The sequence below is a fragment of the Prionailurus viverrinus genome, chromosome A3, assembly GCF_022837055.1.
Source record: "Prionailurus viverrinus isolate Anna chromosome A3, UM_Priviv_1.0, whole genome shotgun sequence".
Taxonomy (NCBI): domain Eukaryota; kingdom Metazoa; phylum Chordata; class Mammalia; order Carnivora; family Felidae; genus Prionailurus; species Prionailurus viverrinus.
Window position 1 is genome coordinate 79,021,717 of NC_062563.1, and position 14,121 is coordinate 79,035,837.

The following is a 14,121-nucleotide window of genomic DNA, read 5'->3' on the forward strand; positions in this document are numbered from 1 at the left end:
CAAAGGTTTGGGAACCTAAAACTGGAATATTTAATAAGCCACTACTGACATTTATCACCTTCTTTGGGATTTACCACTAACCCAGTGACGTTATCTTTCTTGAGCTAAATTAAAAGACAAATTCAAATCCTGCATGGTAGCCACCAAAAGCATATATTTGAAAAACAGAATTCAGCGTGCCATATTATGCATTATTTAATGGTATGCAAATTATAAGTCAGACAGTTAGGAAAACCACACTTCAGCATTAATAAACAGCAGCACTACTACTACATTAATTATGATATTGCTATGATTTATTCCCAAGTTTTGCATGTTGATTCTCCTTGAAAATTTATGCCATCTGATAAGCAGTAACCTCCTTCCCCTCCTACACCTCCTACCCATTCCTCAAATCTGTTCCTCCTACCCACCCCATGGATGTCTGCAGGAAACGGGTACAGAAATACAAAGTCATAAGCAGCTGCATTGTCTTATAAGCATCAATAATTAAAGAACAAGCAAACACCACCTAAAGCTCCAACATTTATTGTGTCAATGTTAAGCACACTTTTTAAAAGACAACATAGAATGTATAGAAACAAGGGGTTGGGGGACTCATGCTCGATTCCACAATACAGGTAATTAGGTTGGCTGGTTTCAAAAGGGCCAGGACGTCACTCAGGACAGCGATGGTCCATGGGCCCTCTATATGGGACTGATTCACCGTTCCAATGTGGGTCTGTTTTTTTGCTTTTACTTTTTTTTTAAAAAATATAAATAAAATGGCACTGCAGGCCTGGGCAGGAAGGACTCTGCAGGACTCTGTCTTCGCACAACGGCTTCTTGGAGGCTACTGTCGGAAAACATCACAAACTAGCAGGATGACAGGCCACGCAGATGTCGGCTGGGCAGCACGCGTCCACCCCGCCCCTGGGGACTTCAAATTTTCTCAGAACTTAAGGGCTCTCGAGCTTCCATCCGAAAACTGCCACACATCTTGAGCTCTCTGGGTACTACGCCGAATGGGGGTGTGTGAAGAACCTAGAAGGAGGTTGGAGACAGAGGAAGGGGAAAAAAAAAAAGTACAGGTGTGACTTGGCCCAGTGATTTTCTGTTCTCTAACTAGCTCTTTAAAATTATAACTTAAATCAACCACAGGTTGAGCCACTGGCATCTTTAAACATGATTTCAAACTCTGTCCCCTCCACCCAAATCTCTGCCCCCTGAGTGCCTTTCCCATGCCTCCCTCCCTGCCTTCCCCACAGAGGACCCAGACCCGCTACCCAATCCCAATCGTATGGTAGTCCTAATAAACTTGGGACACACCTGGAAGGAAACACTTTCCCTTATGACTGAGAAAACTGAGTAGGAAACAGTCCTTTGGTTGAGGAGAACAGGGGAGGGAGGAGGGAAGGGGGACATTTCCTTAAAATAATAATAAAATTATAAAGAAACAAAAACTCAAAATTGATGTAAAAGCAGCACAACGAAAACATGAAATGTCATCAAGTTCAACGTCAAAGCAGCCAACGATTTACAAGAGGCGAACACATCCCTGAAGAGGAAACCAGAACCCAAAATAGTTGCTCCCAAATTGCACCAAAAACTGCCTGTAGTTTCTTTCAAACATGCAGTTTTCTTTTCTTTTCTTTTCTTTTTTTTTTTTCTTTTTGGTAAAGGGGGAAGGCAATGGTGAAGGGAAGAAGGGAGTGGTTATTCTCCTCCGGGATTCCTCCCTTTGCTGTGTTACATTGACTTGAAGCAGCAGAACTGGGAGTCCGGATGTGCCGAGGAAGAGGGCTACCACTGTGGCATTCCAGGGCTCGTTGCCATGGCGACCCGAAGCAGGGGCCTGGGGCCTCCTCTCCCCCGACTTGGCGCCGCAGGAGGCCCAGGGTCTGGAGCTCAGCCGCTCTCTCGAATGCCCCCTGCGCAGTGGAGACCAGGGCTGAGGGGCCTCCTGTGTCCAGGTGGGCTCTGGGGAACCCCGTTCCCAGTCCAGCCCTGCCACTGTCGTGGAGGCCCCTCTGGCTGATACCCCCCATCGAACCCCTTTGTCAGAACTGCTACCAGTATTGAAAGCTCTAACAGACAAAATACGACCTGGGCATGTACCACGCTCTACGTTATTGAAAAGCACAGCCCCCTATGGGTTTGGGCGGGTGGGGGGGGGTGTCCTGCGTTAGAGGAGAGACATTGGGGAAATCGCTTAATTTGCCCTTTCTGCTGAATCACAAGGACCTAATATATATGCTCCCTTTAAGTAGTCTTTGCCACTTTACAGAAAGGAAAAACAGTATTTGGATCAACCGTTGGAGTTGTTCAGGCAAGTTTAGGATCTTGAGTACAAATGACCCAGGTGAACTGTACTGATCTCCTTTCCCCTTTTGGAAGGGAGGAATTAATCGCTTCCCATGACCACAGATGACACTGGGAAATAGAGAGAGAGAGAGAAACAGACCCATCCCCCCTAAAGGCTGATTCACTGGCCATGTGTTTTACTCAATGAAACAGAGGGCTAATGGGATAACAAGATGACAGCAAGGAAAAGTGCACACCCAACAACCCATGTCTAGAATTTGTAGCTAGAGCAGCCCTGGAATAAATGTCCAGAATCCCAATTCTGGCTGTGTGTTCTGATGTCCGTTGCTCTAAACATGGGTTCATTTAGTTTTAATTGGGAAAGCGGCAGGGCCTTAGGAGACACTTAGGAAAATTTGCTAAGTGCCTCGTGCCTGTTAAAAAGTTAACGGTCTTTTAAAAAATATTTTTCCAAGCAGGTTTAAAGAACACTGCCAATCCCATCCTCACACTGGCAAAATTCCCACATTTCTTTCGTTTCTTTCTCTCTTTTTTTTTTTTTTTTTTTTTAAATGGGAAGTTGTCTGAAAAAGAAAAGAGAATGGGATGGGTACATTCTTGAACACACCAGGCCCAGGGACGATGGAGTAACAGAATCTTAATGAAGAGAACACGACTACAACACAGTCCTAAGAACTCATGTTAGTGTGTGCACGCGCGGAGCAGGGGAAAGAGGTAGAAAGAAAGAAAGAAAGAAAGAAAACACCGTATTTCCTCCCTCTCACTCTGAAGTGTTCGAAGCAGGACAGGATGGGGCCTGAGGCTCCTCAACTCCTTTTCAGGAAAGCCTGAAATATCCCAGCACCTTTGAACAAACTTTTAGTGTCTGTGAATAAACCTCATTTCCTTATTTCTCCAAATGAAACGATATCTAACTCCCACTGCCACTGCCTTTCAAATCCTCACTTCCAGCATCATGAACGTATACAGTATGGACTTATTACACACACAAAAATGGTATTTAAATAAACAGTTCTAGCACAGAATGCCCTGGGAAAAACTCAACTACTCCACACTTCCTGCCATGGCTGGTACAAATGAAGAAACAAGTGTTCACCCCACTTCTTAGCCACCTTTGCAATGATTTGGCTTCGGTCCTTTTGTAGGGTCCTAAACAAAGAGAAGATAGGAAATGGTCTCAGGATGGGGAGAGCCCACGCACTGGGAGGGTTTCTAAGTTAAAATCTGTGAGAAATAGTATTTGCTGTACTCCTGTTTATTACGAAGCTGTTCTCAAAATGAAGATAAAAAGGAACATTGACGCGTTAAGAGTTCAGGTGGGTAAAGAACATTGCATCAACACATCTGGGGTGTCGCATAAACTTGAGAATTCTGAAAACTGTTAATATCCTCAGCATTTCCTCATTTTAAAAAAATCTCGAATTCATCCTCTGTTGGAAATGTTTTTTGTTATTTTGCATTAAGATTTTTAATTCAGGGGTTCCAGATACAGATGTCAGTTATAACTTATATTTTTATTGCCTAGATTTTCATGCTCGTATTGTTCACTCAGCTTCAGAAATCATATTTTATAAGAGGGCTTCAATAAGCCAGGAGACTGAGTACCCTGAAGAACGTGTCTCCCGATAAATTTATTTAACTTTGGGACCATGTAAATCAAACATAATCTGTGATTTATCACCACATGTTTGCACCCCTCCCCATTCCCCATTTGATTTAAGAAATTTGAACATACAAGTAAGTATACAGTATCTGCCATTAATTCTGTCTGTCAGGATGCAAAACCTAATTATGCTAAGAGCATCATATATTGAAAAATTAAAATGAACACTGTATATAAAACTTGCACAGCTGCACTCATAGCTCCTAATAAAAGAGTAATAGGGACACACAGTGGTTTTATGGACATTTAATACGGTGGAGCAGAAGTCACCACATCGCAAATTGGCATGGCACTGGAGAATATTTCTATCTTGAATAGCATTCTGGATTCAGTTGTGAAGTAACCTAATTCAAAACACAAATATCTCCTCTCAGGTCACTGCCAATTATCAAGTTCTGCGAGATACATCCATCTGATCCCAGCCCCTGTACCCAACCCCAAATCTTCTCTCACGGGATTCCTCTCTGCCTCCACTCTCTGCTTCCCACCCAAACTGGCTTTAAAAAAAATACACCTACTTTCTGTGTATTTTAGAAGGATAAAACTATTCCTGTCTCAGATAAAAGGCATTACATGAAAAGGCCACCTCACAGGCACCAGGGCATAAGAACTGAGCAACGAAAATGCTACCACAAGAAGACAACAGAACGGCTTTTGTTTTGGTTTTTACAAAAAGAAGAACAACGTTGTATCCATTCATCTACACTGGGAACAGGGAGACAGTATCACAGAAGTATGTGTTTTAATAAAGCAAATAGATGCTGCAGCATGCAGTATTTGTAAAACTGACAACACAGATTTCTAAGGAGGGGTTTTTATAATGGACCTAACTTGCTTTTCAAAGGCTATGTTTCATTTCATAAATCTGTTGGTTGGGCAAAAGATCACTGAAGCATATTCCCCCCTCTCATTTGCTACCAGTCAGGAAGACACTATAAAAAGTTCTAAAAGATCTGTCCCATCTCTGGTCCCTAAGATCACAGGATCACAAGGCAAACCACCATATATCTCAGGAAATCAGTGGCTGATTCCACAGATTTGCCACATCTGGCTGAACTACTGGTTACTTCTCTCTCTCTTTCTCTCTCGTTAACATGATGCCTTTGTTTCTGGATATTTATGGGGGGGGGGAGGGTGATGTTATTTTTGGTATGAAGAAAGACTCATATGGAAATGAAAGAGCTAACTTTTTAAAAAATCTTTTTTTACATTATGTTCTAAGATAGGGCAGGGGAGGGAGAATAGAAAAGAACTTTCAGACAACAAGAACAGCAAAAAATCCAAAGGAAATAAAAGTTTAAGATGCTATTACCAGTCAATTTTTCATTTATATCTGGATGGATTATTGTTAAGACATGAAGGGAAAGTTTTTAACATCAGACTGAAAACACTTTCCATTTCTTGAAAATTATTCTAGAACTATAAAATCTAAAAACTATTTCCATGTTTTGAGATATGTCTATTTTAATATAGTAAGCACTTTATGTTCCTTTAGGGTATAATGCACGCATCAAAATGCCCATAGAAATAATCCTGAAAAAGACTGACTGGCCTTCTCTTAAAACCTGTTATTTTCTTGAAAGTAATTTACAGAGTGTGTCAAATGAGGACACAAGAAGCTTACATTGTGTACTTTAATTTTTTTTATTTTTTTCAATAAAGGGACAAAATGGGTGTATGAACAGGTTAATGCAGACAACTGCCAAAAAAACACAGACAGTGGTTTTTCCAATAGAACTTAACAAAGACCAGAAACAAATACAATAAAAAGCCAGGTTGTAATGACCTTTGGTCATCCAAATAAAAAAAAAATAAAAACAAAGAAAAATAAAAGATCAAATTAAGTGCCTCTGTTTTGAACAGGGCACATAAGCAATAATAAATAGTGACTCCCATAGTAAAAGATAAAATTTCAAGTTACGACAAACAGCTTTCATTACAGGAATAGAAAAGGCCAATAACAAAATATTCTGCATTGCCATTTACAAAAAAGTATTGACTAAAGCGGGCTTTCTCTTTAATATGCTTTGCATATGAAATTCTTTCCAATCTAAATATAAAGCACCATTTAGTTTTTGGCAATGAAAAAAACTGCAAAACATTGTTTTTGTTTTTTTTTTTCCTTTTTTTTCTTTCTTTCTTTTACTGCATATGAAGGTAAGATGCTGGAATGTAGGGTGATAGAAGGAAAGGGACAAAAAGCACACTACATAACAAACCAACGTTATTAGCTTGCAGTACTGCATACAGTATGGCAGCAGGAAAAAGGAACGAAAAAGGATATGTACAACCCCTATGACAGCCATCCGTGTGACATTCTAGCAGGCTCCCCCAAACCGCCATTATATGGCTTCTCATCTGTACAATGTCACACTTTTTTGTTTGTCTCTCTTTTTTTTTTTTGAAGCATACAAATAATTTGCACTATATTATCCTGCCAAATTAAAAAAATATACTGTGGCAGCCTGTCTTTTTTTTTTTTCCACTACCAAAAAAGGTACATTGATACCTTTTAAGAGAACAAGCAACAATTAAAAATACAAGCTTCAATATAAATACTATAGTGCCTAACACTAGATGAACATTTAATTCAAATACCATTCTAGAAATACAGAAAAAAGACCATAAATGTGTTTTAGCATAGGAATCAACATGAGTGTGCATTTTCCTATATTTAAGTACTATATAATCTTAAACCTTTCCCCAATGTATGTTTTTTTTTTTTTACAACCTGAAGAGCGGTGTGTATCCAAGGCATAGAATTTCCACTACCATTTTTAAATGGATAACAAGTCTTGTAACACCACCAAGACAATGGAACCCTAAAATGCAGTTCCCCCCTAAACATAATGAAGTGTTTTTTAAAAAAATTTTTTTTCTTAACATTTATATTTAAAAAAGTTTTGTACAAAAAAATCCTTGCACTGTAGAAGCGAAAGCAATCATTCATTTCTATGTTAAGTGTATTCTGTTTTCCATTCACAGCGCTTGCAATGTTGAGTCCGAGTAAGTAAGCTCATTAGTCAAGTAAATGGCTGGCAAAGTTTTTTTTTTTTTTAGTTTTTTTTTTTTAAAAATGCTCATCAATGAGATTGTGTTCAATTTTTTTTTTTCAGCATTCTTGCAACTTTTCCCTTAAGTATAGACCTGTAAACTGGGAAAATTGTACAGTGCACTTAATTGTCCTATCTGAGCAGGTTTATTTTATACTCAACCTCTGTATCTCTGATTAGAGAAAAGATACAGATATTACAGGCAGAGTCAAGTGCTATTTGAACACCAACTGGGGCAGATGCTAGCTTAATAAAAAAGAAAAAATTAAAAAAATAAAATAAAAACAATGAATCCTCTTCCATGTTAACACAAATAGCACACAGTGTATGGAAAAGAAATGAAGTACAACTTTTAGGGAGCACAGACATATATACTGCTACTCTTAAAATTCTTTCTCTTCTTTTTTAAGAATGTCACATTTAAACACAAGTCTTAAGAATTCATAGTTAATCATCATTGTATCAATATTAGCTTATACACCTGTTCTAGTTTAAAATGGCAAATAGTACCACGTTGTGCTAAAAGATCACGTATTTTCTTCCTCTGTTACCCTCCTGTCAAACCTTATTGTCAGTCTCTTCTTTTTAATATGGTCTACGAGGTCTTAAAGTTTATCATTTGATTGTCCCTTTGACAACCAAGTAGATCTGGATCTATTTCTTTTGGTGCCAGAATTTTTTGAACAGACATTATTTAAGTTATCTTCATAAAATGAATTCCTTACTAATGTATTTAATTGTATTCCGGGGCTTTTGCACGTTGCACATTCAATTTAATCATCATTTAAAAAAAAAAATAAAACTTTGGGCAAAACAGCCCATTTCTTTTAAGCTCTCACCAGGAGCAAAATAGCGTTTATACTGGTATAATCAGTTTTGCTTATAAGATTAAACTAAAGGGAAAATGATGATTAACTAGGACATAGTGGGTCATATTTTTAGGTAGCCATTGTTGTGAGAAATACAATATAGAATTATATGCTAGGTCCTAAGATGTCTTACCTCACCCAATGCTGAATTAAGCTACAAGTTTATAACAAGTAGAAAGAACCATCAACGTGGTTTTAATAGATCCAAGGCACTCATATTTTAAAACCAAATGATAGAATAAACTTGTTTTGTTTTTCTGTTAAAATTTGTCAATTCAAGGCCTTTTTTTTTTCTTCTCCAATTGATACATTTAACCCTCTAGAGACAGACATTTAGCTCATAGAGATTTTCTTTCAGTGCTGTCTATTCTGTCTTTAGAGGGTTAACCCAAAGACTGTTTTTCCTCCTCACGTTATAAAATAAAACTGTACATGATATGTATTACAGAATGTATGCAGCATGGTCTTTTTCTCTCTCTCTCTCTTTTTCTCTCAGAACGGAACTGGAAACAGCAACATGTTTGCTCAGCAACGAATCGGGGACAATTTAAAATAGCCATAACATACCATACATGCTGTCTAAGTTTAAAAAAAAAAAACATACACAACATGTAAATTATTGCACAAGAGAAAGGCTCAAAGTTTGCGTAAAATGCAATAGTATTGCCCCATACAGATCATGCATTCAAACGGTGAGAACATAAAGGAAAAAAAGAAAAAGAAAAAAAGAAAAAGAAAAAAAAAAACAGGTGTGCTGGTGACAAGCACTCTCATATTCTTAGCTTCCGTTACTTCTGTTTGTTTGTTTGTTTAATCACATGGGACTAGAAAAAAATCCTACAGGGAGTGGGGCTGGAGGGCGATGGGGAAGGGGGGGTGGTGAAAAAAGGAGGTGTCAGGTGGGAGTGAGGGAGGGGTATTAATATACCTCTATTCAGTTTTTATATCATTATTCAACACTCGATCACTGTGCCATTTTTTCATGTGTTTCTCCAGGGTACTGTACACGCTAAAAGGCATCTTACAAATTTCACATTTGTAAACGTCCTTCCCCACCTGGCCATGCGTTTTCATGTGCCTGGTGAGCTTGCTACTCTGGGCACAGGCATAGTTGCACAGCTCGCATTTATAAGGCCTTTCGCCCGTGTGGCTTCTCCTGTGGACAGTGAGATTGCTACAGTTCTTGAAGACTTTCCCACAGTACTCACAAGTGTCGCTGCGTCTGCCCTCTTTTGAGCTGGGCCTGCCCGGGCCCGGACCACTAATATGGGGCGTGCTCCCTCCACTTCCCGTGCCGCTGCGCCCCGAGATCCCTCCGTCCAGCTCCCCGGGCGGCGTGGAGAAGCGCAAGCTCCCGTTCTCCGAGGAGTGCTCCGACGAGGAGGCGAAAGGCGATTGTCTGGAGTCTCCGAAGCTAAGGAAGGGATCTTTGAGCTGCCTGGAGGCCGCGTAGCCAGCGAGCCACTGCGAGTACACGTTCTCCGTGTTGGGCATCGCGGCCGGGGGCAAGTCGAACTCCTTCTCGAGCTTGATGCGCTTGGAGAAGGGGCTCAGCGAGCTGGGGCTGCCCAGCAGCAGCTTTTTGGACAGGCCCCCCGAGGCCGACTCGCCCGGGGAGCAGCCGCGGCCGTTAACAGTGCCATCGTCTATGCGGTCCGACTCGCCGGCCACCGAGTCTTCGTCGCAAGTGTCCCTGTGGCCCTCGGCCTCGGCCAGGTGGCCGCGCTTGTGTTTCTCGCCCAGGACCTGGTGGAAGGCCTCGCTGAAGTGCTGCATGGAGCTGAGCACCATGCCCTGCATGACATCAGGCAGGGCGCGGCCCTCGTCGCCCACGCCCACCACCGCGCCCCGCGAGCTGTTCTCGTGGTGGCGCGCCGCCTCCAGGCTCAGCCCGAAGCCGTAGTCCACCCTCTCGCTCTCCGTCAGCTCCTCCTCCTCCTCTTCCTCCTCTTCTTCCTCTTCCTCGTCGTCCTCCTCTTCCTCCTCGTCCCCATTCTCCGGGATCAGGTTGGGGTCGTTCTCGCTCTTGAACTTGGCCACCACAGACTTGAGCGCGCTGCTGGCGCTGCCCACCAGGTCGCTGGTGCCGGGTTCCGGGGAGCTGGCGGTGGAGAGGCCGTCGTCGGACTTGACCGTCATGGGGGATGACTTGTGCATGTGCGTCTTCATGTGGCGCTTCAGCTTGCTGGCTTGCGTGCACGCGTGGTCGCACAGGTTGCACTTGTAGGGCTTCTCGCCCGTGTGGCTGCGCCGGTGCACCACGAGGTTGCTCTGAAATTTGAACGTCTTGCCGCAGAACTCGCATGACTTGGACTTGACCGGGGGCTGGGAGGGAGGAGGGGCGGACTGCAGAGGAGGGAGGGGGGGCGTCGCCAGGAAGGGTGGCTTGCTACCTGGCTGGAATGGTTGCAGTAACCTTTGCATAGGGCTGGGCCGGCCTGGGGACAGCGGTGGGCTAGACGTGTTCCCTGCCAGCTCTCTAAGTCTCCTAGAGAAATCCATGGCGGGAGGCTCCATAGCCATTGGATTCAACCGCAGCACCCTGTCAAAGGCACTCGGGTGATGGGTGGCCAGGGCCATCTCTTCCGCCCCCAGGCGCTCTATGCGGTGGGGGTCCAAGTGATGTCTCGGTGGTGGACTAAACAGGGGGGGAGTGGGTGGAAAGCGCCCTTCTGCCAGGCCGGAAGCCTCTCTCGATACTGATCCTGGTATTCTTAGCAGGTTAAAGGGGTTATTGTCTGCAATATGAATCCCATGGAGAGGTGGCTGGGAAGGACATTCTGCACCTAGTCCTGAAGGGATACCAACCCGCGGGGTCAGGGGACTTCCGTGTTCGCTTTCTAAGTAGATTCTTAATCCATGAGTGTTCTGTGCGTGTTGCAAGAGAAACCATGCACTGGTGAATGGCTGTTTGCAAGTTGTACATGTGTAGCTGCTGGGCTCATCTTTACCTGCAAAATAATACAACACCAACATCAATGTTTAATCGCAGAGGAGGACGTTAGCAATTGCTTATTTATGGTTCACCTCCAGCCTTCCCTGCCCCCAGCCCTCCACCCCACAGGCCTAAGCCCTCACTGATCTATAATATTCCCTGTGCCTAGAATTGGTGCCTGGTTCATCTGGTGGCTGGTGCCCAATAAATATTTGTCGAATCGGTCTTTCTGCCATTTCATTCGGTTCTAAGAATTTTAAATCCGATCTCCAAAGCAGAAAAATCTGCACCAATTCAAGCTTGAGAATGAGGATCCCTACATTCTAAGGAACCTCAGCAAACCTCTTCTGAACTCTCCAGTCTGTCACCAGCTGTGGTTTGGGGCAAGCTATTTCATCTCTGTGCCTCTGTTTCCTCATTTGTTAAGTGAGGGCCTTGGACAAGGTGACCTAAGGGAAACTTTTCTGCTTCCTAAATCCCATCGTTCTATTCTCCCCTGGGTGGCAGGTGAACTTTCTAAACAGGCAATCATTTCATAGGGATATCAAAAAAGAGAAGGTCAACTCGTTACAGTTCTCTATGGCCCTGGAGATGCTTTTAATCTTAGCCTGAAACACACTGATTGTTGATATTGTTAAAAATGGGAAGGTACTCCTAAAATAATTCCAAGGAAGAGAGACTAGCAACATTCTCACATCCCAGTCTTGTGTGAGGATCAGTGAGTCCCAATCCTGGTTCCACAACACCCTATGGGGACTCCCATTTTTATCTCAAGGGATGTTGCAAAAAATCTCAAAAGAGAAATTTAATTTGGATTTAACCAACAGGCCGTATCAAATCTTTAGGAGTTGTTCCCCCAGTCAAACAAATGCAAGTCTGGAGAAGTTAGGAGGAGCGGCTGGTGCCAACTTAAGCAGACACAGCATCCTAGTTTAAGAACAGTTAAAGCAGCCAGCACCATGACGGGCAGCAGGCTGAGAAATGCTACACTATCCTCCTCCTCATTATTTTGAGAGGCTAACAACGAGAACCAAATTATACAACATCCTGCGCCCTCGGCTGAGCCTCAGCTCCAGTTGAGAAAGAAACAGAAAGATACAGTTCAGCTAGTCAACTCTTTGGCCAGTAGCCAAGCCGTCTGGAGAGGGGCCCTGCTTAAGTCACATTATTTCTCTCTCGCTGAAAAGAACCCGAGAGTGGTAAATGCCACTTTGGCAAAGAGGGGGCCAGCTTGACTTCACGATCATTCATTTTTGGAGATAGCTAAATTAAAAAAAAATATATATATACACACCAAGGGACTAACTAACAGTTTACCAGTCAACTACAGCATTAAAAAGGGCCCAAATATTGGTGGCCAAAGGACAAGGTTGAGAAAAAATAGATGAACTTCCCAGGGATTCTCAAAAAGCCAGTGCATAAAGTACAAATGAGAAATAAACTTTAGCCAGTCTTTTAAAAGGGGGGACTAGAGGAGTCGCTTAAGGCCCCAGCTAGTATTTGTCAGTAACTTTTTTTAAAAGCAAAAAAAAATCCACCATGGAGCTAAAGAGTGGGAATGAGGAATTAATCAATTACGATGATTCCTCCATTTAGCAAGTCAGAAAGAAAAGCTGGCAGGGTCTTCTCAGGAGCCCCAACACTTGCATTCCCAAACAAGCCAGCCTTGCTCAGAGCACTTGTCTGAATAATGGACTCCCTGCCCTGACCTTGTGATTTACTTTACAATGCATTTATAATCTCACTCAATATATCCCACTCCTGGGTAAATCTCTTTAACAAGATTAGATGATAAGATACCAAAATTAGGTTTCCAACATTTGCCTAATGTGGAGGGAGGGGAAAAAAAAAAAGGCAGAAAGATTTTGAAAGAAAACGCTGACATTAGTATCACATTATCTGCCTATTTTTGTTTGCCTCCTTTCTTCAAAGGGAAATAAAAAGCATCATTGAGAGTATTTTCATAAATTTTTTGTTGTTGTTGAACAATGACTTGGGTTCTAAATAGGCAGGGAAGAAACCTATCTGGTTCCAACTAACATGACCCTCTGTGGCTTTCTCCTTTGCCTCTCTAGGACTCTGTGTTATTATCATACATTTAGCCTGACAATCCGGATTGGATAAGTAAAGAGGAGATTTGTCAGCTGAAACAAGTCCTTAACACTTTCATCACTCCAAATGCCTTAAAATCATATTTTCGCTTATGATATCCTACTGAATCCCAGGACTGGACCCATAATTAGCAATCTGGTTTTGCATGCACGTTGACCACGGCTACGGATCAGTGCCAAAATGTGCACAGCCCTGCATCAAGGGTCTCACCTGTATCCTTTCCAAAAGGCTTAAACAAACAAAGTCCATTTTATTTTGCTGCTCTGAACTTCCTAAAATTTTGTTTTCAGAGCCAGTGATGTGATAGTGTTACACTATGTTCACACTGTGCTGTTACTCTCCCCTCTCAGACATCAGGTCAGAGAAGATAGCATTTTATCTTATAATGAGCATACAACATACGGTTTTCACTATCGCATTTTAGTATTCCTATCAACTAGATATTCTAGATCATGAGGGCAGCTAGTGTAATCATAATGTCAATGAGAAGGGCTGTTACGATTGAGACTAAAGATTACATCAAAAGAGCTGCTTTGAAACTGGTAATTATTACCAGTCCACTAATAGCAAATGATGCATTACAGTTTCACCATATAATCTGTATTTCACTCAGCTCATGCCAGTGCACCATATTATATTACAGTGTGCACAGATTCTCAATTCCTAAACTGCAGTCATCAATAAATGTGTTACTTGCCATAATTTGTGAAATTACTTTGTTCATAACATCTTTGATGGTTTAGAAAGACCAGAATTGATTTCCTGCGTGGCAAAATTAGGGCTACATTGATTTATTGACGTGTAAAATATAATAATATTCTTCATTTACTCTGACGAAAATCAACTTCTCAATTTGAGAGCCTCATTGGGCATTCACGGGAATTGTTTTGATTTAGAGCAATAAACTGAGTCCTGGCCCCAAGCATAGGAACTCCAGACATCAAATAGTTAAAATCAGCCATTAGTTCACCTACCAGCTTTTATTTTATTTCATTTTGTTGTATGGGAAGGAATAACCCCATTTTTAGTTTGTCACCAATGCTAAAGAGTCATGTGATCTAAGCCTCAGGATTGAGAAAAACAAGGAAGTCTGACACCAGAGGCCTGGCTCTACTATTTGCCAGCTTATGGGCTCTGAGACACTTAATTTCTTTGAGCCTTAGGTTTCCTATCTGTAAAATGAGC

At 42.1% G+C, this 14,121-nt stretch overlaps 1 protein-coding gene across 14 annotated transcripts in view; it reads right to left on the bottom strand.

The window, feature by feature from the left end:
* Positions 1 to 512: 512 nt before the first annotated feature.
* The window catches only part of BCL11A (BCL11 transcription factor A), a 102,212-nt gene continuing 88,603 nt past the window's right edge, over positions 513 to 14,121 (bottom strand). For 8 of the 14 annotated variants that reach the window (XM_047854689.1, XM_047854688.1, XM_047854694.1 and 5 more), the window contains one exon: positions 5,593 to 10,840. In XM_047854689.1, coding sequence (XP_047710645.1) covers positions 8,820 to 10,840 — 2,021 coding nt within the window. In that variant the 3' untranslated portion in view covers positions 5,593 to 8,819. The other 6 variants (XM_047854695.1, XM_047854693.1, XM_047854697.1 and 3 more) reach the window with 5 other exon arrangements.